This window comes from Megascapheus bottae, chromosome 6, assembly GCF_031878675.1.
Source record: "Megascapheus bottae isolate mThoBot1 chromosome 6, mThoBot2.hap1, whole genome shotgun sequence".
Classification (NCBI taxonomy): Eukaryota; Metazoa; Chordata; class Mammalia; order Rodentia; family Geomyidae; genus Megascapheus; species Megascapheus bottae.
Window position 1 is genome coordinate 84,089,470 of NC_143514.1, and position 24,280 is coordinate 84,113,749.

General features: G+C 58.9%; 2 protein-coding genes across 3 annotated transcripts; one reads left to right on the plus strand and one right to left on the minus strand.

The window, feature by feature from the left end:
- The first annotated feature begins 412 nt into the window (after positions 1 to 412).
- Positions 413 to 4,233, plus strand: Tmem240 (transmembrane protein 240). The gene is made up of 4 exons (XM_090333942.1): positions 413 to 522; positions 650 to 756; positions 3,635 to 3,843; positions 3,912 to 4,233. The coding sequence occupies exons 1-4, from the start codon at positions 466 to 468 to the stop codon at positions 4,058 to 4,060; spliced, it is 522 nt and encodes a 173-aa protein (XP_090190068.1). The 5' UTR covers positions 413 to 465; the 3' UTR covers positions 4,061 to 4,233.
- Positions 4,234 to 4,703: 470 nt separating this feature from the next.
- On the minus strand, positions 4,704 to 22,944 carry LOC150062637 (ATPase family AAA domain-containing protein 3A). Of its 2 annotated transcripts, XM_090336022.1 has the most exons (16): positions 22,665 to 22,943; positions 21,845 to 21,921; positions 20,476 to 20,577; positions 20,159 to 20,218; positions 19,437 to 19,506; positions 17,280 to 17,445; positions 17,063 to 17,132; positions 14,616 to 14,771; positions 13,842 to 13,898; positions 13,524 to 13,649; positions 13,278 to 13,402; positions 12,730 to 12,781; positions 12,202 to 12,272; positions 11,265 to 11,432; positions 10,187 to 10,295; positions 4,704 to 5,294 (listed from the first exon to the last, which is right to left on the minus strand). In XM_090336022.1, the coding sequence occupies exons 1-16, from the start codon at positions 22,867 to 22,869 to the stop codon at positions 5,136 to 5,138; spliced, it is 1,773 nt and encodes a 590-aa protein (XP_090192148.1). In that variant the 5' UTR covers positions 22,870 to 22,943; the 3' UTR covers positions 4,704 to 5,135. The 2 variants fall into 2 exon arrangements, with proteins under 2 accessions (XP_090192148.1, XP_090192149.1); XM_090336023.1 differs by lacking the exon at positions 4,704 to 5,294 and having other exon boundaries at positions 10,190 to 10,295; positions 11,318 to 11,432; positions 22,665 to 22,944.
- Positions 22,945 to 24,280: the final 1,336 nt, after the last annotated feature.

Below are 24,280 nucleotides of genomic sequence, written 5' to 3' on the forward strand. Positions count from 1 at the left end.
CCGCCGCGCCGAGGGTCCCGCCGGCCGGGCCGAGCGAGCGGGCTCCGCGGGCCGCCGGCGCAGCGTCCCGCCCCGAGAGGGTGGAGACGGGAGCGCGGGAGGCGGCGGGGCGGGCGGAGACCCGCGCCGCGGGGAGGCGGGGAGAGGAGGGGCGGAGACCGGACGGATCGGAAGGGAACGGGAGGAGCGGGGCGCGCGGAGGAGGGGCCGCGGAGCCGGCGCCGAGGACGCGAGGGCGGAGCGGACGGCGCGCGGGAGGACCCGGGCCGGAGCGCGGACCCCGCCGCGGCCCCCCGTCCCCGCCGCCCCGCCCGCGCCGAGCCCGCTCCGGGGCCCACGGCGGCGGCGCGTCCGGCGAGCGCTGACCTCCGCGGAGGCGGCGGAGGCTCGGCGTCGGGCCCGGGCCGGGGCCGGGGGGGCGCCGGGGCCGGGGGGCGGCGCTCCGGCCCGGCCCGGCCCCGCCCGATGTCCGTGAGCGCCAACACCATGGTCTTCATGATTCTGGGGGCGTCGATCGTGATGGTGAGCGAGGCCCGCGCGCCCCTGCGCCCCTGCGCCCCTGCGCCCGCCGCCGCCGCCGCCGCGCGCGCCGCCCCCGCCCGGCCTTGTTTACCGGCCGCCCGCGCTGACCGGTCATGGCTTCTTGCAGGCCATCGCGTGCTTGATGGACATGAACGCGCTGCTGGACCGCTTCCACAACTACATCCTCCCGCACCTGCGGGGCGAGGACCGCGTCTGCCACTGCAACTGCGGCCGGTGAGTGCGCCCCGGCCCCGGCTCCCCCGCCCGAGGAAGGCCCGCCGGGCCTCCGGCCGTGCTCCTCCGGCCGGCCGAGCCCGGGACTGGCCTGGGCTCCAGGCAGGCCCGCGCACGAGGTCAAGGTGAGGGGCCTCCCCACCCCTGGCCGCCGCCTCCCGGCCGGTGGGCTGAGCGCTCAAGGTCATCCCGGAACTAGCCACACCCCCGGCCGCCGCTCCCTCCCGTGCATGTGTAGTGAGGAGTCGTCCTGGCCATGCATGTTCGTATGTCCACGTACCGAATAAACATCTTCTCATGAGCCGCGCATGTGTGTACCGTCTGTGCATCTACATGTGCGAACACAGCACACGCACATCCGCATGCACTCATCCCACACGCACACACGTGACCACACCAGAAGGGAGTGCACAGGGGCCGTCCTCCCCACGCGTCCTCCCCACGCCTGCCCTCCAGTCCTGCTCCAGGGCTCTTCGCACCGGGAGCGGAGAGTGTGTGTGTGCACGCGGGTGTGTGGGGCCAGCTGCACCTCCCCTCCAAGTGTCCCGTGACTGGTGAAGAGCACAGGCCTCGGGGCCCTTCCACGTGGCCCGTGGTCGGGGAGTTCACGGGATGGCAGCAGATTCCCAGAGCCTCGCGCTCCTGCGTGCTGCACACGCCGGTCTGGCCTGCAGAGGCTCGGGAGGAGCCCGGGACCAGCCCCTCGCCTGGGCGGCCTGGGACAGGGGCCTGAGACCGTCTCAGGGTGGACTTTGGGGCCTAGCTGTTGATTATTCACACCTGCCACGTGGGGCCATTGCGCTGGGACCACGCAGATCTGCCTGTGGCGGCCCGCAAGGCTGCCTGGCATGTGGGGACATCTCATGCAGCGTCCAGGGTACGAGCGTACCAGTACCCGGGGACCAGGCCTGTGTACACAGAAACATGAGCACTGCATCCTGCTGTGGACACAGCGTTTCTGCGTATGTGTCTCTACATGTATGTGCTTTGTACATAACTCTACATACCGGGCATGTAAATTCATCGTACAAAGTACTCTTGTATATTGACAGCATATATGTGTATGCCAAGTACATGTATATAAAACAATATACAGCCCTGTGTGCTTGGGAAATGTCAGACTGTTTCTGCGCACGGTATAGATCGTGGGTTTGCACATGGGGCATCTGTGTATACATCGTGTACACACATGGTCACGACACACAACACCCATGTGTACACACTGCCTGCAGAATGTGTATACATGTGTCTGCCTTGTACATGCCTGTTCATAGACCTTCATCTGGAGGCTCCTCTGTAAACATGCTCTGAAGCACACATTTGTGCACACAACAAAGTATCCTGCAGAGGGTGGCTGTGTGGGGCTTAGGGGTCCCATGTCCGCAGTATACACGCAGCGGCCTGTGCATGTGGCCAGCCTGTATACATGACATGCATTGCACCTCAGGTGGACACACATGTCTGGCACAGGCAGGACATGTGTGTACACATCTCCAACATACGTGCACATGCGGCATAGTCTGCTTTTATCTGAGACCTCTGAGTCTTACCAGAGTGGCTGCACTTGGAGTCAGGATGCCCAAGCCCGAGGAGGAGGCCGGGCAGGTTCCAAGGCCAGCAGGGGAGGCAGTCAGCCCTCCGAGCCCTAAGACCTCTTGGGTGTTTGCAGGGTAAATGCCTATGGCATTTCTTCAAGTTTTCTGTTCTGACACCTCGGAGCACTGGCGGCTGCCACACGGACAAACCTGTTGGGGCCCAAGCCTGGTGAGGCCCATCTCTGCTGGTGCTAACAGGCCCGAAGAGCATCTGTCTTCCCCTGGGGCTGTCACAGCTGCTGGGACCGAGTGACAGCTGCCAAGTGTCAGTCGCGGCCACAGCTCACCCAATGGCTTGAGTTCCAGGCTCCCAATCCCCATGGGGAGGAAGGAAGTGTATCCACGCAGGCCCTCCAGGTGTCTGTGAACCTCAACTGGTCGCAGCAAGGCTCTGGACAGGCCCTCAATTGAGTGAGGGATCACCTGGCTCACAGGGGAGGATGGGGAAGAGGAGGAGGAGGAGGAGGGGGAAGAGGAAGTCTGGAGAGAGGAGGAGGAGGAGGTCTGGAGAGGAACTATTTTCATCCTGCTTGAGGTGTCTGCATATCCCTCAGGGAGACATAGGCAGCCAGGCTCCGGCAGAGGAGGTGGGGAGACAGTGGGGAGCCTGCCTGCAGAGCAGTGCCCCCCCTCATGAACCAGGGCCAGTGGCTCCCCACCCTGAGAGCCAACTGACCCTCAGCTAGGCCGGCCACATGCCTGGCATCCCAGGTCTGGAGGACCTCCTCAGCTGGGGCCTGGCCGCTCCTGGGAGCCAGCGAGGAAGGCCCAAGGGAAGTGATACCATGTGGCTGAGTTGAGGCCAAGGCCGTGCTGGGTGCCAGGATGCAGAGGAGGGGCTTGGAGCCCGTCTTGCTTTGCCTTGGATAGCTAAGATACCATCTATACTAGGAACAGTGAGTGGGCATTGAACAGGGAAGTGAACAGCTGCTGGGCAGAGGCTCAGTGTAGGCAGGCAGTGGGCGCCAGGCGTGGTGGGCACGGCCATTGGCTAGGGAGTCCCCAGGCCCAGCAGCTGGCTCTGCAGGAGGGAGGCGCCCTAGACAGGCCCACACTGCAGCCGGCCCTGCTGCTTCCCCAGCCCTCACTCCTAGCCTGCTGGCCAAGGCCTCCATGCGCTCGCAGCTCTCCTGCCAGGCGGCCCTGGCCTCAGGCCACCCAAGGCCCTGGTTCCCGCCAGCACCTGGGGCCTACTTCACATACCTTCCCCGAGTGCCCTGGAGGCCACAGGCCACAGGGCCGGGGCTGGCAGGAGAGGTGCCAGCACGCCCTGCCGCCCGCAGGCACCACATCCACTACGTGATCCCGTACGACGGGGACCAGTCCGTGGTGGATGCTTCGGAGAACTACTTTGTGACGGACAATGTGACCAAGCAGGAGATCGACCTCATGCTGGGGCTGCTGCTGGGCTTCTGCATCAGCTGGTTCCTGGTGTGGATGGACGGGGTCCTGCACTGCGCCGTGCGAGCCTGGAGGGCCGGCCGACGCTACGGTGAGTGTGGTGCCCGCTGCAGGGCCACGCGGCCTGGCCCGGCTCCTGACCGCCCCATCCCCCTGCAGATGGCTCGTGGACCTGGCTGCCAAGGCTGTGCAGCCTGCGGGAGCTGGGCAGGAGGCCGCACCGGCCGTTCGAGGAACCGGCAGGGAACATGGTGCACGTGAAGCAGAAGCTGTACCACAACGGACACCCCAGCCCGCGGCACCTGTGAGCCGCGCTCCGGACTGGCGGCCACTGTGCAGACGCACAGCAGGCCTCGTGGACGCCGGCTGGCAGGGCGGGACTGCGGCCTTGAGCCCAGCGGGAGCTGGGCCATGGCCAATGGGCTGTGGCCAGTGGGCAAGTCCAACAGAAGGTGCTGTCTCCTCTTCTTTTGATAAAGGGGGTTGGGTGGGGGCTGGGGTGGGGCTGGGGACCAGGTCCGGGGACAGCAGCCCGCTGGCTGCCCGTCGTGGGTCAGGCAGCCAGGCAGGCTCTGCTCGGGAGGGGCTGGGGCTGTGGGAGGTGGGTCCTCAGTAAGGACAGACCCAGGCTGGTCTAGGCCAGTCTGCGGCCTCACCTGGTGGAAAGCTGTTTCCTGTGCACCTGTTGTCCATCCATCTGCTGGAAGGGAGAGGCACCGGAGCCTGTGTCCATCTGCACACGGGAGCATGTGCATGGGGCGTGGGGCCAGGAGGGTGGACGTGGAGGGGGCCCTCAGCCGTGGAAAGGACCTGGTGGCCCCCGGCACCCCAGCCTCACTGTGAAGCCCACTCTGCCTGGCCAGTAAATTCTCCAGAAAGCTCCAGCCTCTGCCTCTTCCATCACCTGCCACAGCGCGGGAGCCCACGCTCACATCAGCCATGAGACGGAAATGGCAAGGACTCAGTCAACTTTATTAGATGCTCCATAAATAGGCCCAGCTCCAACCAAGGCAGGGGCAGCAGCTCCTGAGCCAGGACACCATGGCCAGTGGCCGGCCATGCTCAGATCCACCCCACCAGGAGGGGTCAGCTAATTCTCGGCACAAGTGTGCGCAGGGTAGGGACAGGGCCGGGGCCCTGCCAGGGCTGCTCGGCACGGGACCTCCCTGTCCTTGGTCTGGTTCCCGTAGGTGTGGGTTCTGCCAGGGCAGTGGACAGCTAACCTTGGGGCAGTGCTCAGGCATCTCCCTGCCCTGTCCGGCCCTGGGTGTGGAGATGCACCCTCACACTGCCCACGGCAGGCTGTGGCACTGGGGGCGCGCCCAGCGTGTCCAGGGGTGGAGGACGGGAAGGAGGCGTCCAGGCCCCGCTCCAGCTGTGGTGTCAGGAGAGCAGAGGCTCTTGGGGCTCCCTTGCTGCAGGCCTGGGCATCTCCACCCTCAACCACTGCATCTTCTGCTGGTGCTGCTGCACCGCGTCCTGGACCCGAGCGTCCACCATGGTTTCAGTGAGGACGCCATCGGCAGAGGCATACGCCATGGCCTGGGGGAAGAGAGTGCACTAAGGGGCAGCTCCTTGCCCAGGACGGCCTTCGTGACCCCGAGCAGACCCTGGAAGAGAAGCCCCTGCAGACCTGCAGGCAGGGCCCTGGGTGCAGCCAGAAGGGGTGACTGGAGACCCAGAGCTGTAGTCACGTCCTCACCTCCACGAATCCCTAAGTGATTTGGGCCTCATCTCTTGGCCTAAGCAGGAGCCAGAGCTGAGCACAGAAGCCAACCGTTGTCCTCGCCCTCGCAGGCCCTGCCCCACCACCCCTCCTTGGGGTGGAGCCAGCACTCAGGCAAGGGAGCCCAGACGGGAAGCTGCTTGCTCAATAGCATCCACAGCCCCAGCAGCTCTGGAGACGGTGGGCGACGGCGAGGGGAGCCTCAAGTGGGCTTAGGGTGGGGGCTCAGGCAGCACTGTGGAGGGGCCCTAGAGGAAATGCAGGGCTGTTCCTGTGGGCAACTGGCTCATGGTGTGTGTGGGGCTCACAGCCCAGGCTCGGGGTAAGCAGTATGGTGCCATCCCCTCTGGAAGGCAGGGACACTGGGGGAGTGGGGGGGTCCCATCAGCTCTGTCTTGGCCTTGGCAGTAGACAAGGCAACAAATTCTTCTGCTCAAAGACGTCTACCACATCCAAGGCCTAGAGAGAAGTGGTCACCAGAGTGCAGCAGGGGCCAGGAGGCTCTCCCGTCAGGGCTTGCTGCAGGACCAGCGAGCCGAGGCGCTGTGACGCTCACTCAGGGCCTCCCCTTCGCAAGTCTACGATGGCTCAAGAGGCCAAGGCTGAAGGACCTTAGCCAGTTCTGGGGCTTGACCTCTATCCCCAGGCTTTCTCAAGGCTAGCACTCTACCACTGGAGCCACAGCACCACTTCCAGCTTTTACTGTGTATGTGGAACAGAGGAATCAAACCCAGGGTTTCATGCATGCTAAGGAAGTGCTCACCACTAAGCCACACTCCTGCCCTGAGACTTATTTCAAAAACAAGTAATTGAGGGGCGGGGAGTTTGGCCTAGTGGTGGAGTGTTTGCCTGGCATGCACGAAGACCCGGGTTCGATTCCTCGGTACCACATACTTAGAAAAAAGCCGGAGTGGTGCTAAGGCTCAAGTGGTAGAGCTCTAGCCTGAGAAAGTCCAAGGACAGTGCTCAGGCCCTGAGCTCAAGCCCAGGACTGGCAAAGCAAACACACACACACACACACACACACACACACCAAGGACAGTGCCCAGACCCTGAGCTCAAGCCCAGGACTGGCAAAGCAAACACACACACACACACACACACACACCAGGACTGGCAAAGCATACACACACACACACACACACACACCAAGGACAGTGCCCAGACCCTGAGCTCAAGCCCAGGACTGGCAAAGCAAACACACACACACACACACACACACACACACACACACACACACACACACACACACACACACACACACACACACACACACACACACACACCAGGACTGGCAAAGCATACATACACACACACACACCAAAAACAACAACAGCCCCAAGTTGGGCACTAGCAAACCAACTTCAGCGGCGGCACAGTAAGATGGCGTGGACTCCCCTGTGGGGTGTCATCGCACCCTGACACAAAAAGGGAAGCCATACAATCACCACAATTAAGAAAAATTATAAAAGCATTTCAACTATTACAGGAAAAAGCTTCAGTGTCATTTCCTTTGGAAGAGAGGTGCCGAGGGAGCCAGGGTCTCACCTCACAGGCCAGGCCTCAAATGCCAACGAACTCTGAGCAGACAATGATTGGCCACAGGCACACGGTAAATACAAGACGAGCAGGACACGCATGCCAGCTCTGGCACTTCTAGTCTCGATCAAGGACTGAGGATATTAGAGTTCTACATAAGCAATCAGACAAAAAGCCCGACGTGGCATCCAGCTGAGAGCGGCAGGTCACACTGCTGGTAACCCTAGCTACTGACGTGGAAACCAGAGGGTCTCCATCGAATGGCCCTGAGCAGAGTTCACAGGGTTCTGTGAACCAGCCGCGGGCCAGGAGGCAGAGCTGAAATCCCAGACACGCAGGGGACATCAACAGGCAAAGGCGGTCTAGCTGGAAAAGCTGAAGTGCGAGGGTTGATGGCACAGCTCAAGCATGAGATTGTGTGCCTGAAATGGGCTCAAACCCCAGGACTATGAAAACATCAAAGCAAACCATCTAAATCAAAAAGTAAAACTGAACCAGGCGTGGTGGCTCTGCCTGTCATCCCACTAGCTACTCAGGAGGCTGAGGTCTGCAGATTGTGGTTCAAAGCCACCTGGCTAAAGAACACGAGACTCTTCTCTCCAATTAACCTCTAGAGAACTGGAAGTAGTGCTGTGACTTAATGGATACGGCTGAAGAGCTAGGGACAACACCCAGGCCCAGAGTTCAAGACCCAGGATCAACCAAAAAAAAAAAAGTAAAATTTTATGCTACCAGTTCACACTAAACAATGTGTGTGTGTGTGTGTATGAACTATATGTGATATATACTAGTATATACTATATAGTAATAATACATTATATATATCCTATATATAATATAAATGCATTTACATGTTAATAAAGGCCAGGCACTGGTGGTAATCTTAGCTACTCAGGAGGCTGAGATTTAAGGATCATGGTTCAAAGCCAGCCTGGATATGCAAATTCATAAGACAAAAATGTCAGAAATGGTGCTGAGGCTCAAGTGGTAGAGCTCTAGTCTTGAGAAAGCCCAAGGACAGTGCCCAGGTCCTGAGTTCAAGGCCCAGGACAGGTAAAAAATAAAATTAAAAAAAAAAAAAAAAAGCTCACAAGCAGTTCCCAGGCCTTGAGTTCAAGCCCCAAAACTGACGACAAAAGAAAATGAGGTGAGTGCTGTGGCTCCTGTAATCCTCATTACTCAGGAGGCTGCGATCTGAGGATCAAGGTTCAAAGCCAGCCTGGGCACGATAAAGCCTGTAGGCCCGCGAGACTGTTATCTCCAAGTAATCACCAGAAAATGTGAAGTGGCTCTGTGGCTCAAGGGGCAGGGCAGCAGCCTTGAGCTGAAGAGCTCAGGGACAGCACCCAAGCCTGCCCACCACTGACCAAAAAGGAAAGAAAAGAAAAGGATTTGGAGTTTAATCCTAGAACTCCTACCTGCCACTTAGCACTACAACTAAGGGGACTATCAGAAAGCAGGAAATGTCCATGACACAAAAGCCCTCAGCCTAATTTTGATTATGTCTAAAAACTAAGTGCCAGTGACTGTATACAGAGATTCCCTTCTTGAACACTTGTTTGTTAAACATGTCATTTGAAATATGATGAAAAAATCAATGTTAATAAATTCTTTAATAGAAAAAAAGCAGGAAATAAACAGGCATGCATGAGCATCTGGAGAAACCAGACCCCTTCTGCTATGAGAAGGCGAACATTAGCACAGCTCCACCTCTGGGAATGAACAGAAATAACGAGAAACGGAGTCAAGCAGCACATCACATGCTCATACCACCATCATTCACCCGTCCACGCACACACAAGGTCCCAGCAGTCCCAGGGCAAAGCTGTGAGCAAATTCCTGCACCTTGGGGCCCTGAGCCAGGCTCTCAGTGAGGCGGCAAGGGCCAGAAGACTCAGGATGAAGAAAAGCGGGGCAGTGGATCCCCAAGAGAGGCGTCTGCAGACGCGAGGGTGGAGGCACCGCCTAGTCTGGTAGACAAGGGCATAACCTCAGGGCAGGCCAGCAGCTTTGGACTTGGTGCCACAGCCCCAGCTCCAGGCACTGTTTCCAAGGGGACACGGCCCGAGCTACACTAGGAGAGCAGGCTCAACATGCTCCCCCCCCAGTAGAGCGAGCACGGGCCCCACGCTACCCCGAGAGCACAGGCTCAATGTGTCCCCCCCCAGTAGAGCGAGCACGGGCCCCTCGCTACCCCGGGAGCACAGGCTCAACGTGTCCCCCCCCAGTAGAGCGAGCACGGGCCCCTCGCTACCCCGGGAGAGCAGGCTCAACGTGTGCCTCCCCAGTAGAGCGAGCAAGGGCCCATGCTACCTCAGGAGAGCAAGCTCAACGTGTCCCCCCCAGTAGAGCGAGCACAGGCCCATGCTGCTACCCCGGGAGCGCAGGGTCAACGTGTGCCCCCCCCCCAGTAGAGCGAGCACGGGCCCTGCGCTACCCCGGGAGGAAGGGCACCATGTGTGACCTCCCCAGAGTGAGCATGGCCTAAAGACCCGAGCACAGGGGGCTGTGTCTGGTCCTGGGACCTGAGCGTATTAGGGTAACATGACCAACAGGGGCCCAGACCCCAGGGATGAGTGGCACGGGAAGACAGCAAAGGCTTGTTCACACGATCTAACTCAGGATGCAGAATGTGAGTCAGGGTCTTCAGCCTTTCGAGTGAGGGACCACAAACTTCAGGCCCCGCCCCACACGACTCACCTCAGGACACTCTGGCTTCGGCTTTGAGCCAGCAGTGCTTCTGCCGAGTCTAGGAAAGGCATCTGTTTATCCTGTGCCCCACCCATGACCCTGTCCTAGAAAGCCAAACCCCACACAGTATTCTCAGAGCAAGCTTGACGGGCACGCCTCATCTGGAACAGGATCTCCACTCACCTACCACCTGGCAGCCCAGGTGTGCCGACTCGGCATCGACTGAGGGGAGCCCCCTGTCCAGGCATCTAGTGAGGTGGACAGCACAGGTAAGAGCCACCTCCTGCCCTACCCCAGCACTTCTACCAGGCACTAACTGGGTGGCACCTTGGATGTGGGTCAGGAGAGACTGCCAATTCCCAGCATTCTTGCTCCATTCTCCCATGAGGTGGCCAGAGTGAAAGCACAGCCTCATCCTGGCACCAGGTACCCTACAACAGAAAGCCCTGGGGACAAGCCCACAGGCCCTCGGACTCACCTGCCACGCCACGGCGAGCTGGGCGATCTCGCGGCCTGACATACCCTCTGTCAGCTGGGCGACCTGTGAACACTTCTTCCCGTAGTCAAACTGGGCCAGCTTCAGGCGCCTAGGGGAGAGTTCCCAAGTGGCACCTGGAGTGGGCACAGCTCCCCAGGAGAGGCGAGAACAGGGCTCCAACACGGAGCCGGAGCCGGGGCTGCAGGGGCAAAGGCGCCTTCCCAGGGCTGCCCAGAGGCCAGCTGTCTGCATCCCAGCGTTCATCTGCTGGGCGCCTGGCGGGCACACCCTTCCTCCTGCAGGCCCAGGGGCGCAGGCAGTTGGAACGACACCCAGAAGACCTGGCCCGCAGTTACTCTATGCAGACCTAGTTCCCAGAGGGGCCTGGGCAGGAGATGAAGCACGGGGTGGTGGGGAACGAGAACTGACGGAGGCCACAGGGGCCTCGTGGAGGAGCTGGCAGACCCCGCTGCCTGCCTGGTGGCTACGGAAGAGACCCGAGGCCAGCAGGAGGTGGCTGGGAGGAGGCAGGCATGCGGGAAACAGCAAAGCTAGCCATGTTCCCCTCAGAACACGCAGTGGCCACGGGCGGCAGCAGACCTGAAGTCAGGACACAGAAGCGAGCAGACTCAAGTGCCCTGGAGCCTGGGTCTCAGACCCTGGAAACAGAGCAGCCTCTGTCCGCTGGCTGCAGGCATCCAGGACCCCCACACACAGCAGGGCCAGGCCGCTTACTGGCCAGAACCAGCAAAGCCCACCAAGGGTTCCCCATACGGGCTTCTTCCCCAGAGCAGCTCGGAGCAGCAGGGGGGAGTCCAGGACCCTCAGACAGGGGCAGTGTGACTGCCCACCTCCCAACCCAAGGGCCTCCGTGTCACCTCAGCCATGGCACGTCCCCCACGCCTGAGGGCTCAAAGCTCCCTCAAGGCAGGAACTGGCTGGGATGGGGGACTATCACCTCGCCACAGCCTGGAGAAGCTCGGGGGGCCTCCCAAGCACCAGGAAAGGGAGCCCCACGACCAGGAGCTGGGCTGTACTAGCCAGGTGGGATGGGGCCAGGTAGGGGCTGGGCACTTACTGCTTTCCTTCTGTGGCCGGCTTAAGAACATACTGGTCAAAATACATTCTCACCAGGCGCTCCCGCTCCTCCGGCCCGGGCAGGTCGAAGCAGACCATCTCGTCGATGCGGTCGTTGATGGCCCAGTCAAACTGCTCAGGCTGGTTACTGGCCAGAACCAGCATAAACCTGGAGCCAGAGGACAGGCAGGCTGAGTGCCTGACGCAGCTCAGGTCTCCTCGGGGAGACTGTCTATAAGAATCTAACTTAGCAGGTGCTGGAGTGCTTCGGCTTGAGACACCAGGCAAGCCCTTTCCCACAGCGCAGCCCTCCAGCAGAGAGCAGTCCTGTCACTGGGAAAACCCAGGCCACACCCACCACTCTGCTTGTCCGACAGTGAGGCCCCTGAGCAGAGCTGCAGCGTCTTTCAGCCCTGCCTCGGTGTCCCCGCAGCTGGGGCAGGATTAAGGTGTCTGGAAGGGAAGAAGTCTGGCCACAGGCATGCCTTCGCCTGCCACAGATCTAGGGGGCCAGGAAGCCAGGAAAGCTTCTCAGTGTGAGACCTCTTGCCAAGGCCTGAAAGTCACCCTGGGGCCAGTCCCCAGGCAAGGCTGTGGCGCCAGGCAAAGCCCCAACCCACAACCCGCTCCTCATCAGCTCCCAGCAAACAAACTTGCCCAAGGATGCCCAGGCTGCCGGGCCCCTACGGGCCTCCAATGGCAGGGCAGCCTCAGGGGTCAGGAGCATCCCACCAGGGGACAGGGAGGCTGGGGTCCTGTGAGGGACGGCAGGCCAGGCGCTCGGAGCATGTGCAGATCAGCCATGACAGCCAGGTTCAAAGGAGACCACTGCAGCCCCACGCTCAAGATCCAGCAGGACAGTGGCAGCGGTGGCAGGGGGAAAGGCTGTCTCCCGAGGGCCCACGCCAGGAGTGGTGCAGGCAGGGAACCCTCCTTACTTGCTGCTGTGCTGGCCCGTCCTGTGTAGGAATGCATTGAGGGTGGCCCTGAGGTCTTCGCTTATCTTTTCCTGCATAGACAAAGTTCTGGCATCAGTCCACAGGTGGAGGAGCAGCTCAGTACTAGCCAAGGGTGAGGTCAAGGTCGCCTCGGCAAGGTGTGCTCCAGGAGCAGGTATAGCTACTGACAAGTGTGTACTTAGCATGCACGAGGCAACAAAACTCCAAGCCAAATCAGACACTGCAGCTTAAAGAAAGCCAGGCACTGATGGCTCAGACCTATCATCCTCCATGCTCAGAAGGCTTACAGGGTGAAGCCAGCGAAGGCAGGAAAGTCCCTAAGATTTATCAGAAAAAGCGGGAAGTGGAGCAATGGCTCACGTGGCAGAGCCCTGAGCAAAAGAAGCTCAAGGACAACAACCAGATCCTAAGTTCAAACCCAAGGACTGGCAAAACAGAAACAACTTGGGGAACAACCCTCTGCAGTGGTGGCAGGAGGCCGGCTCCCAGCTCTTTCTGAGTACTCACAGTGGCTCGCTTCCTGAGGAAAGCATCTGCTTCATCCACGAACAGCAGGAGGCTGTGAGCAGAAGGGGGACCAAGCCAAGGTCGACCTGAGCACACAGCTGCCTGGAAGCAGGCTGCCCCCCAGGAAGGCCATCCCTCTGAGCTTCAAGATCCCTAACTCAGAGCCAAGACAGCTCTAATGCGCTGCACTGGGCAGAACGTTCCTCAGTGACCTGTCCACCCAATTCTCCCAGCCAGGGTCAGGAGGACAAACACTCAAGGGGAGAGAGCAACTGAGGCAAGGGGGCTGAGGTGGCCATGCCATGCTGCTCCCAGTCAGAGGCTCTGAGCCCTGCACGTTAACCCCACCCCCCAGGCCTGTGCCCACCGGCTTTCCACCCTCAATGTGAATCTCAAATAGGAGCTCAGCAGAAGCACCCACCCAGGTGGCAGAGGTCAGAGCCTGCCATGGCCGCTTACACAGCCTAGAGAACAGGGTAAGCAGGAAAATGGCGGGGTGCCTGCTGGTTCCCCAGAGCCAGAGCCTGCATGTGTGGGGCTACTCTCACCCTCGCCGGCTGGTGTTGGCCCAGTCGAAGACCTTGTGCATGGCGGTCACACCCTCCCGCCCCATGGGGGCCACGTCCCCGCCTGTCATGATGGCGTAGTCCATTCCTGAATGCAGTGCGAGTTTCTGGGCAGGAAGGAGCGGGGAGAGAAAGCAGATCGTCTCTCCCCTCAGACGCACCACCCCACCCCGTCCCCAGACCCCCAGCCGCACCGCAGCCGCTCGTGAGCCCGGTGCCTGCCCTCACCTTGGCAAACAGTGTTTTGCCCGTCCCAGGCGGGCCGTACATGAGGACGTTCCGGTACAGGCTCTTGTTCTGCTTGGTGTTCCTCGTTGCTATGGCAATGTCCCGCACTCGGGCCTCCAGGCTGGGCTGGGGGGGGGGACACGACCCAGGATGCTGCACTATATAACCTGTTCCTTGTGGAGTCCGCCCTAGCCACGTGCAGCTAAATGCAGGTTCAGCATGGTGGCACAGTCTTTCAGAGCCACAGCCATCAGTACCACATACACCAGACACATCCACTCCGCTCAGCACCCCTCCCAGAACTGCAGACAGACTTACACTGAGAACGACACCCTCCAGAGCATCCTGGGGCCTGAGGAAGAGACGGCGGCTGACCTGTGGGGAGGAGACGCCTGCTGACCTGTGGAGGCGCGCTGCTCCCAATCCCCCAGGCCAGGACCCGGCAGCACACCGCCCTCCGCCCTCGGCACCCAGACATAACACACCCAGGGCCCTGTGGCTTGTTCTGAGTGCTGGGGTGGAGCCTGGGGCCTGGACTCTTCCACGGAGCGACATGACGCTCCCTCGTCTTTTTCTGAGACAGCCCTTTAGTAGCAGGGATCACAACTGGTGTCCCCAGGCCTGGCCTTCTCTCTCTTTTGAGGGGTAGTACCCAGTTTGCTTGCTAGACAGGCGCTCCACCACTTCAATCAGCCCCAGCCCTTTTTTCGCCTTAGTTATTCAGATCTCACACTCCCGAGTAGCTAGGATTACAAGGGAGAGCCACCGTGCCTGACTTTGGGGTCCTTATTGACAATTATCTTCTCAACTCTCTGCACTGAGCCGTGGAAGAGACTTGGTCATAGCCCAAGGGACAGCAGGCCCATCAGGGTGAGGGGCTCAGCCCAGACACCAGGAGCTCCTCACGCCCACTACGGCCAAACGACAGTAGGCCCCGGCCTACAACTAAATCAAAAGCTGAAACCAGACCCATCCGCAGATCCACACCCTTGTGAGAGGAGCCTTGGAAAAACTACCCAAGCCAACACGTAGATGGAAGCAGTGTGGACACCTGGCAGGGACACGGGGCCCGGGGCCTTTCTGCAGCCATACCTGAATAGGATGCCTCAGCGCCTCCAGTACTGAGATGCGCGAAGTCTCCCTCACCAGGGATGGCTTCCCCAGCCGGGCCTCAATGTACCGGCCAGCAACAGCAGTAGCGTTCTTGGCCGAATAAACTCCAACAGCCAACAATGTCAATCCAGCCACCTAAAACAGAGAGGCAGCACCTGTGCTGTACCTGCACCCCTCAGCCTTGCATGTGTCATGGGATGGGTCAAAAATATGTCACTAGGCAGGTGCAGTGGCTCACGCCTGTCATCCTAGCTACTCAGGAAGCTGAAATCTGAGGATCACGGTTCAAAGGCAGCCTGGACTTTTATAAAAGTCCATGAGACTCTTATCTCCAAATAACCACCAGGAAACCGGTGGCAGAGCACTAGCCTTGAGTTGAAGAGCTCAGGGACAGAGCCCAGGCCGAGAGTTCAGGTCCCACAACCAACTGGTGAGGAAAAAAAAGCAGGCTGTGGTGGCTCTCGCCTGTCATCCTAGCTACTCAGGAAGCTGAAATCTGAGGATCACGGTTCAAAGCCAGCCCAGGCACTAACGAACATGAAACTCTTATCTCCAACTTACCATTAGAAAATTGCAAGTGGCGCTGTGCCTCAAGGGGTGGGGTGGTAGCCTTGAGCTGAAGAGCTCAGGGACAGCACCCAGGCCCAGAGTCCAAACTCCACAACCAACATCAAAAAAATTAATTAAAAAAAAAAGTATCATGAGAGCCCTTGATCTAGGCTTTCATTCAGGGCCTACACATTGTCCCTAAATTTTTGTTCTCAAGGCTCCCACAGCCGCATAGACTTTTCTGACAGGCTGGCTTAGATCTCAGCCTCCTGCACTGCTAGGGTTCCAGGTGGGAGCCCCGGGCTCCGGATTTCACAGACGCCCTTCATCAGCACACTTCACTCTCTCTGAAGCAGAGCTTGCAGGGCTGGAAGGCAGGGGCTGGCTAGCTGGCTAGGAGAGGGTTCATGACCTCTACTGATTTCTCCCCACCCACCCCTTTCTTTTCTTGCCAGACCTGGGGCTTGAACTCAGGTCGTGGCATTATCCCTGGGCTTTCTCAAGGCTAGCACTCTATCACCTGAGCCACAGCACCATTTCTGTCATTTTCTATGTATGTGGTACTGAGGAATGGAACCCAGGGCTTTGTGCATGATGGGCAAGCACTCGACCTCTAGGCCACCCTCCCCCTGCCCTCTTCACTGTTTTAAAAGGCTAACTTTTCTTTCTTTTTGTCAATACTGGGACTTGAACTCAGGGCCTAGGCACTGTCCTTGGGTGTTCTCAAGGCTAGAGCTCTACAACTTGAGCCACAGCACCACTTCCAGCTTTTTCTATATATGTGGTAATGAGGAATCCAACCCAGGGCTTTGTGCATGGGTGGGCAAGCACTTTACTTCTAGGCCATATTCCTGCCCCTTAAAAGGCTAATTTTTCAAGGGAGACATGGGTGGCCAACCCTAAAGGACAGCACTCAATCCCTAGTTCAAGACCCAGGGCCAGCACAAAATAGATGAACTAAGTAAAATAAATACAAGAGCAGGCAGCTAGCCTCCGAGTCTGCACAGCCTCACACCTGTGATCCTGGCTACTCCGGAGGCTGAGATCTGAGAATCAAAGTTTGAACCCAGCTCATGCAGGAAAACACCTGAGACTCATCTCCAATTAATTACCAAAATATCAGAAGTGGGGCTGTGGCCCAAGTGGTAGAATACTAGCCTTCAGCAAAAAACGCTCAGGGGCTGGGCACCAGTGGCTCACACTTGTCATCCCAGCTACTCAGGAGGCTGAGGTCTGAGGATCAAAGTTCAAAGCCAGCCCTGGCACCAAAGTCCATGGTACTCTTATCTCCAATTAACCACCAGAAAACCAGAAGTGGTGCTAAGGCTCAAGTGGTAGAATGTTAACCTTGAGTGGGGAAAGCTAAGGGACAGTGCCCAGGAACTAAGTTGAAGCCCTTCAAAGTCTTTCCCAGTAATGGAAAACTGAGAAGGAAGAAGAGAAATGCTCCTGACAGGATGCAGTGAGCATTCACTGTATGCAGGCCCCTGTGTGCCAGGCCTCGGGCCCTGCCAGCATTAGTGCACCTGGTGCTGGTAAGGTCCTCCTGCTCTCCCGTCATTCTCTTCACTCAAGGCTGGCACTCCACACCACTTCAGCTGCACCTCCACTTCCACGGCACCAAGCATTTCCCTCAAAAGACCAACCCTCCCACCCGGTGGGGAGCACCCAAGGCTGAAAAGGCTTCCTCGCTCCCTGGCTCTGTTGCCCTGTAGGATTGAGTCCACGGGTGAGTTACGAGTGTGCGCCACAAGGAAGGCTGCTGACGCCAGCACTTCCCTTTGAGGGGCCGTGAGCTGCCCGGGCTCAGGCATGGCGTCGCTAGGAGACAAGCTCACACAGCGGCCTGACCCTGACACGAATGTGGCCATACATACCGTGGCTGTCACTTTGTCCCAGTCTGTCACAAAGGCACGGAATCCTTCACCAAACAGGGTGCCAGCTGTCCTGCAGGGGAAATGGACACAGGGTCCTTGGCCTTCGGAGGCTGGCATGCAGAAGGACTCCACCCCGCCGGACGCCAGGGCCTCACCCTGGCCACCCTGCTCCCACTGAGGAGACCATGGTGCTGGCACTGGGCTGGAGCGTCCTCACCGGATGGACTCCAGGATGGTCTGTCTGTGCTCTGCCGCTTTCAGGCGAATCTGCTCCCGGATGATGTCTGCATTCTCCCGGTCAGCCCGGGCCCTGGCTCGGGCTTCCGCCTCCACCCTCAACATCTCATTCTTATGCCGAAGTTCCATCTCACGCTCCACAGTAGCTGCCAGCACAAGACAGGGCCAGTGTACTCAGCGCAAACCACAATGGCCTCTGCTCATGCTTCAGCCATGGACCAGGGACAGACCAGGCCCAAGTGAGCACACCAGACCCTGGGACCCGGCCGTCCAGCAGATGCCAGAGCCCGTGGTCCAGGACAGTCCTGGGGCTTGAACCCAGAACCTAAGCAGTCCCGAGCTTCCTTTTTCAAGGGTAGCACTCCACCACTTGAGCCACAGCGCCACTTCTGGCTTTTTTTCTTTTCTATTTATATGGTGCTAAGGAATCGAACCCAGGGCTCTGTGCCTACTAGGCAAGCACTCTACCACTAAGCCACATTCCAAGCCCCCTTTCTTTTCCTTTTTGGGCAGGACTGGGGTGTGGGTACCACCCTCAAGATTGACACTCTTTTAACAAGTGAGCTACATACAGCTCTACTTCTAGCTTTTGGTGGTTAACTGGAGGTAGGAGTCTATTTATTGGACTTCCATCCTCAGGCTGGCTTTAATTCTCAGTCCTCAAAATCTTAGGTTCCATGGTAGCTGGGATCATAGGTGTGAACCACCAGCATCAGTGAAATATGTTTTGGTTTGTTTGCTTTTTGTCAGTCCTGGAGGCTGGGTACTCTCTGAGCTCTTTAGCTCAAGGCTATCTACCTGCTTGAGCCACAATGCTGCTTCTGTTTCCTGGCGTCTAATTGGAGAAGAGTCTCCCTGATTTCAAGCCCAAGCTGGCTTTGAACCACGATCCTCAGCTCTCAGCCTCCTCAGTAGCTAGGGTTACATGCGTGAGCCACCTACACCTAGCCAAAGTATGGTTTGTTTGGTTTGCTATTCTTCCCCCCCCCCCCCAGTCCTGGGCTTGAGCTCAGGGCCTGAGCACTGTCCTTGGACGTCCTCAAGGCTAGAGCTCTACCACTTGAGCCTACGTATGTGGTACCGAGGAATTGAACCAGGGTCTTTATGCATGCTAGGCAAGCACTCTACCACTAGGCCAAACTCCCAGTCCAGCCAAAGTATGTTTTAAGAAACAAATTACAAGCTGAGCGGTGGCTCATGCCGGTGATCCTAGCTACTCAGCAGGCTGAGATCTGAGGATCAAGGTTCAGAGCCAGCCAGGGCACTACAAAGCCAAGAGACTCTTATCTCCAATTGATCTCTAGAAAACAAAAGGGGGGCTGTGGCTCAAGGGTAGGGCAGGAGCCTGGAGCTGAATAGCTCAGAGACAGCACTCAGGCCCAGGGTTAGGACGGTAGCCTTGAGCTGAAGAGCTCAAGGACAGTGCCCAGTCCCTGAGTTCAAGCCCCAGGACTGCCTCCTCACCACCCCCCCCAAAAAAAAAACCCAGGCTGGTCACCAGTTACATCTGCAATCTAGTAACTCAGGAGGCTGAGATCTAAGGAAGGATCACAACTAGTAGCCAGCAGTCAAGTTTATGAGACTCTTATCTCCAGTCAATCACCAACAAGCCAGAAGTGGAGCTGTGGCTCTTGTGGTATGGTAGAACATTACCCTTGAATTAAAAGGCCTAGTGTCTACACCTAACCGTGAGTTCAAGCTCCAGGACTGACACTTCAAAAAAAAATCCAGAAAAGCAACACAATACCACACCATCATGTGTCTGTTTATCAGCACTAAATGCAGACATCGCGTGAGGGCCTACGGCCCTTCGTCACCTCCTCTCAGGCCAGCACGGAGTGAAGAAGTATACTCTTCTGCTGAAGTCAGGCGAACAAGCTTACACCAGAACCCAGTTAACAGCACTCCCTGCACAGACTCTGGGGGAATGGTGCCCTGGGCACACACCATGGCACGACCAGAGTGAGCCCCTCAGAGAGACCCAAGAGCCTGCATGCTGGAACCTCAGATGGAGCAGAGGCTGTGAATGCAGTCACGGACACAGCCACTGCTCCACCAGATAGCTTCTGCTCACCTGGGGACCCCTGCTCATCCTGAGAGGACCCACACTCACCCAAGCCCCCTCTTGCCCTCCTACCTCGACGCAGGGCCTCCTGCTTCTGCACAGACTCCTCCTGCTTCCGTAAGCTCTCCTCATTGAGAAGTTGCTGAGAAGTCACAAGACATGGAGAAGCTTTTGAAATCAGAAAGACAGCCAACACAAAGCTGCTTTGAGCCAGGAAAGCTTCCGCCCTGGCAAGGGTGCACACAGCCTGTGCACCCCGATCCAGCCTGGGTGGATGTCCAGCTTGGGCCAGCAGAGCCCCAGGGCGGCTTTAGCAGGGTAGCTGCCAGCAGAGCCCTGCTGCCCTTGCTCATCCCCTAGCCTTACATAACACTGTAGTCCACCTGTCCTGACACCCACTGCAGGCACAGATTCAGACTGTGGCAGAGGGGCCCGTGCTGCTGAGTTCTCCAGGCCTGGCATGGCTCTGGGACTCTACCCTCAGGAGGCCTGGGGAAAAATCCTGCCTAGCACCAACCCTCACAGCAGCTGCCAATCTACCACTGCTGTCCAGACCACAAAGGAAGGCATGCATGTGACTGCACACAGAGGTACCTCTATGTAGGCTGTGTGCTGGGGCATTCTTGTGCACATGCCCAGAGAGGGTGTATATGCTCAAGAGTGGTAGCTGGAACGAAGTCCCCAGAACCAGATCGAGGTTCAACAGACAATCAATGTGCTGTCCTGGATTTGGTCCACAAAAAGTTAGCTCTGCTCAAGATGGCACAGACTCCTCCGTGGCGTGCCTTGCTCACCTGCTGCTTCAGCTGGTCCTCATAGCGCTGCCGGGCCAGCTTGTCCTGATACTGCGCCCTCTAGGAAGGAAGAGCAGAAAGGACATTCTGTGTCTGGAGATGCCACTGGACAGGCCAGGCACCCGTTTGGCCCTAGCTTTGGCTAGGTGTGGGGCCTCAAGAAGCCCCCGACTGAGATGCACGGTAGCATGGGTTGGCATGAAGGGAATCTACATGCTTTGGTGTTTGTACAGGGCATCCCAGGGCAGGCACATCAGTAGATAACCGTTTACCAGAGAGGCCTGGAGCCCCTCCCACCCCCAAGCCCGGGCCCTTACAGCCTGGTGCTGCCTCGTCTCTTCATTCAGGGTCTTCCTCCTCTCCTCAGCCTGCACTCGGATCTGCTCACTCTTCAGCTGCTCCACGGCCGCCTCGTACTCCTGTGGAACACAGCCCAGGGTGGCCTAAGAGCCTCTCACAGTCTCCAGAACCCTTGCCCTCAAGCAGCAGGCTGGCAGCATCAAATTTTGCACAGATGGTCTGTGCAAGAGACCCAGCAAGGGGTGTGGGGAGGGAACACTTTTGAAAATGCACCTGGACAGAACCCCCCACATACCAAAGGCTTTGCCTACAGCCAAGGCCCAGAAAGAACCCAGATGCAAGGGCAGAGAACTGGGATCCTGTGGTGCTTGTTACACCCTTCCGTGGTGTGCCACAGTGGCAACAGCAAAGGGCAGTCCTTGCTCTCTGCAAGGACTGGTGTCCAGAATCCGTGTCACCAAGAGGAAATGAATCACACTTTTTATCATTAGTATTTAAAACTCCCACCATGTAGTTATTGTGAACACCTTGATTAGTGTTCATCCTTTTTTTCTTGTTCTCCGGGGGACTTGAACTCTGGGCCTGGGTGTCATTTCTGAGTTCTTAAGCTCAAGACTACTGCCCTACCCCTTGAGCCACAGCGCCATTAGTGTTTATTAATATTTGTTAAAGGGGACAAGAAGAACCTGTTCATGCCTCTTGCATTTTTTTCAAAGCCCTGTTGCAGTTCAAGCCAGTCCTGACTTGAACTCAGAACTTGGGCACTATCATTGAACTTTCTCAAGGATAGCACTCTACCACTTGAGTCACAGCAACACTTCTGGCTTTTTCTATGTATGTGGTACCGAGGAATGGAACACTGGGTCTTCGTGTATGCTAGGCACACACCCTACCACTAGGCCAAACTCGGGGTCCCTGCTTGGACATTTTTAAAAAACTGAAAAAGTATGGCAGGCACCCGAAAAGAAAAAGTCAGAAGTAGTGCTGTGGCTCTCAATTGGTACAGAGCTAGCCATGGGCATAGAGAAGTTCAGAGACAGCGCCTACGACCCGAGTTCAAGCAGCAGGACTGGAAAAGAAAGTTTATAAGCCCCACAACTGACCAAAAGTTTAAAAAAAAAAAAAAAAAAACTCTCATGCTCCTAGGTAGGGGAAAGGGAATCCTACTGGACACAGAGAAGCCAAGTAAGGAATTCCTGATGAAAAGACAGGAGACAACCCTCCCCTAAAGCTGCCCAGCTGGCTCTGTTGTAACAGACTCAGCCACGCATATCTAGGGCCATCTTTGCCTACTCTGCTACTTCATAAAATGGAGGACTAAGCGGGCACTCGGCCAGGTCCAGGACCACTGTCTGTGTCATGTCCCCGGTCCTTCCCACAACTCACCTTGAGTTTAGACTGCTGCTCCAGCTGCAGTGTTTGCTCCTGCATCTGTGCAAGGCTCAGTGCCTCCTTGGCGTGGCCTGTGGGATGGAAGGTATAGAACAGAGGTTGCTAGGATGTTGAGTGAGCACACTGACAAAGACACATCTGTGGTCGTGGGCCTCTGGTACACCACAGCCTCACCTCCACCTGCCTTGACTGCCCACCCTCTGGCCCTCCACACCTCACAACAGAAAGCCTGCTTGTCTCCTTCCTTGCCAACAGAAAGCTTGGCTTGAATCTAGGGTCTCAGACCTAGGGGCCTATCAGAAATGCCACCAGAAATCCATCCAAGAGTAGACAAGGTGTTCCCCAGTATTTACTCTATGCTGTCAAACATTTAAACGCTACATCGCTGACCCCGAGGGGAAGAGACACGCCTACCCAGTGACGGCCGGGGCCTGGACCTTTGGACCAATGGCTTTAGCCCTGTTCCTGTACTCGGCATGAGCCAAACGACTCAAACGCGTTTCCCTCGGGAGAAAGAAAGGTACCAGGATCGCCTGGTACCGGTTCACGTCTCGGTGGACCCCACGTGGAGGAACCACACGCACTGTGGGCGAGGCTGAGACAGCGGCCCCGACACCTGCACCTCCAAACACCCTCTGCCCCGTCTACGCCGCCGCGCTCTCCACAGCCGGCTGAGGGCGCAAGGGGCCTGGCGGCACGAGGAGGGAGTCCGGGGGTCGGTAGGTGGCCGGAGGAGCGGGGCCGCCGGGACCACGGATGCCCGGGCGACCAGGCCGGGGGTGAGGGCTGGACGGCGGCGCCCCGCCGCACTCACGGGAGTGCTCCAGTTCCCGCGCCGCCTTGGCCGCGCGCTCCAGGCCCGTCGGGTCGAAGTTGCTCCATTTGTCCTTGGGCGCCGACCGGTCTCCCGCGCCTCGGTCGCCCCCGCCATCGGCCCCGGGCTGCACGGGCGGCAAGGGCAGCGGCGGCCCCGCGCCTTCGCCCTTGGGGCCCTTGTTGATTCCGAAGAGCCACGACATGGCCGCGTAGCCTCCAGACCCCGTCCGGAGGCGCGACGAGCGGTCCGCAGGGCAGCCACGCGCCGCGCGCCTGAGGCCGGGCTCTGCGCAGGCGCCGCGCGGCCCCGCCCTCCGCCCGACGGAAGCCGGCCAGGGCCGCGCCGCGCGCAACCCTCGGATTGGCCCGAGCGCCGGCCCCGCCCCCCGCCTCACGACCGGCCACGCCCCCGGCTACGGCGACCACAGCGGGACAAACTCGCCGGCGGGACCGGCGCAGAGCGCGGGTGGACGCGGGGAGGGGCGGGCGAGAGCGGCGGCGGGGACCGCGAGCGGAGCCTCGGGAGCCCCGGTGGACGAAGCAGCCGGAAAGACGCTGTTGCTAGGCCAGAGTCCGCCGAGAGTCCCCAGCTTGGCGTCCGCGTCCTTCAGTCCCAGCGGCTCGCCGGCCGCTTTGCCCTCACCAGGAAAGGTCCGCTTCCCTGGGCGGCTCCGGGAAAGGTCCGCTTCCCTGGACATCTCTGGGGAAGGTCCGCTTCCCTGGACATCTCCGGGAAGGTCCGCTTCCCTGGGCGGCTCCGGGAAAGGTCCGCTTCCCTGGACATCTCCGGGGAAGGTCCGCTTCCCTGGGCGGCTCCGGGAAAGGTCCGCTTCCCTGGGCGGCTCCGGGAAAGGTCCGCTTCCCTGGACATCTCCGGGAAGGTCCGCTTCCCTGGACATCTCCGGGGAAGGTCCGCTTCCCTGAACATCTCCGGGGAAGGTCCGCTTCCCTGGGCATCTCCGGGGAAGGTCCGCTTCCCTGGACATCTCCGGGAAGGTCCGCTTCCCTGGACATCTCCGGGAAGGTCCTCTTCCCTGGACATCCCCGGGAAGGTCCGCTTCCCTGGGCGGCTCCGGGAAAGGTCCGCTTCCCTGGATATCTCCGGGAAGGTCCGCTTCCCTGGGCGGCTCCGGGAAAGGTCCGCTTCCCTGGACATCTCCGGGGAAGGTCCGCTTCCCTGGGCATCCCCGGGGAAGGTCCGCTTCCCTGAACATCTCCGGGGAAGGTCCGCTTCCCTGGGCATCTCCGGGGAAGGTCCGCTTCCCTGGACATCCCCGGAAGGTCCGCTTCCCTGGACATCTACGGGGAAGGTCCGCTTCCCTGGACATCCCCGGGAATGTCCGCTTCCCTGGGCATCCCCGGGGAAGGTCCGCTTCCCTGGACATCCCCGGGGAAGGTCCGCTTCCCTGGTCATCCCCGGGAAGGTCCGCTTTCCTGGACATCCCGGGGAAGGTCCGCTTCCCTGGGCGGCTCCGGGAAAGGTCCGCTTCCCTGGACATCTCCAGGAAGGTCCGCTTCCCCGGGCGGCTCCGGGAAAGGTCCGCTTCCCCGGACATCCCCGGGGAAGGTCCGCTTCCCCGGGCATCCCCGGGGAAGGTCCGCTGCCCCGGGCAT

Bases quoted from the DNA above. Each gene is read 5' to 3' on its own strand.
- Tmem240 (XM_090333942.1), top strand. From the start codon at position 466: ATGTCCGTGAGCGCCAACACCATGGTCTTCATGATTCTGGGGGCGTCG. The intron at 523-649 runs GTGAGCGAGGCC...GGCTTCTTGCAG, and splicing joins TGGGGGCGTCGATCGTGATG to GCCATCGCGTGCTTGATGGA. The intron at 757-3,634 runs GTGAGTGCGCCC...TGCCGCCCGCAG, and splicing joins TGCCACTGCAACTGCGGCCG to GCACCACATCCACTACGTGA.
- LOC150062637 (XM_090336022.1), bottom strand. From the start codon at position 22,869: ATGTCGTGGCTCTTCGGAATCAACAAGGGCCCCAAGGGCGAAGGCGCG. The intron at 21,922-22,664 runs GTGAGTGCGGCG...TCCATCCCACAG, and splicing joins GCGGGAACTGGAGCACTCCC to GCCACGCCAAGGAGGCACTG. The intron at 13,403-13,523 runs GTGAGGGCAGGC...CTTCCTGCCCAG, and splicing joins GCAAAACACTGTTTGCCAAG to AAACTCGCACTGCATTCAGG.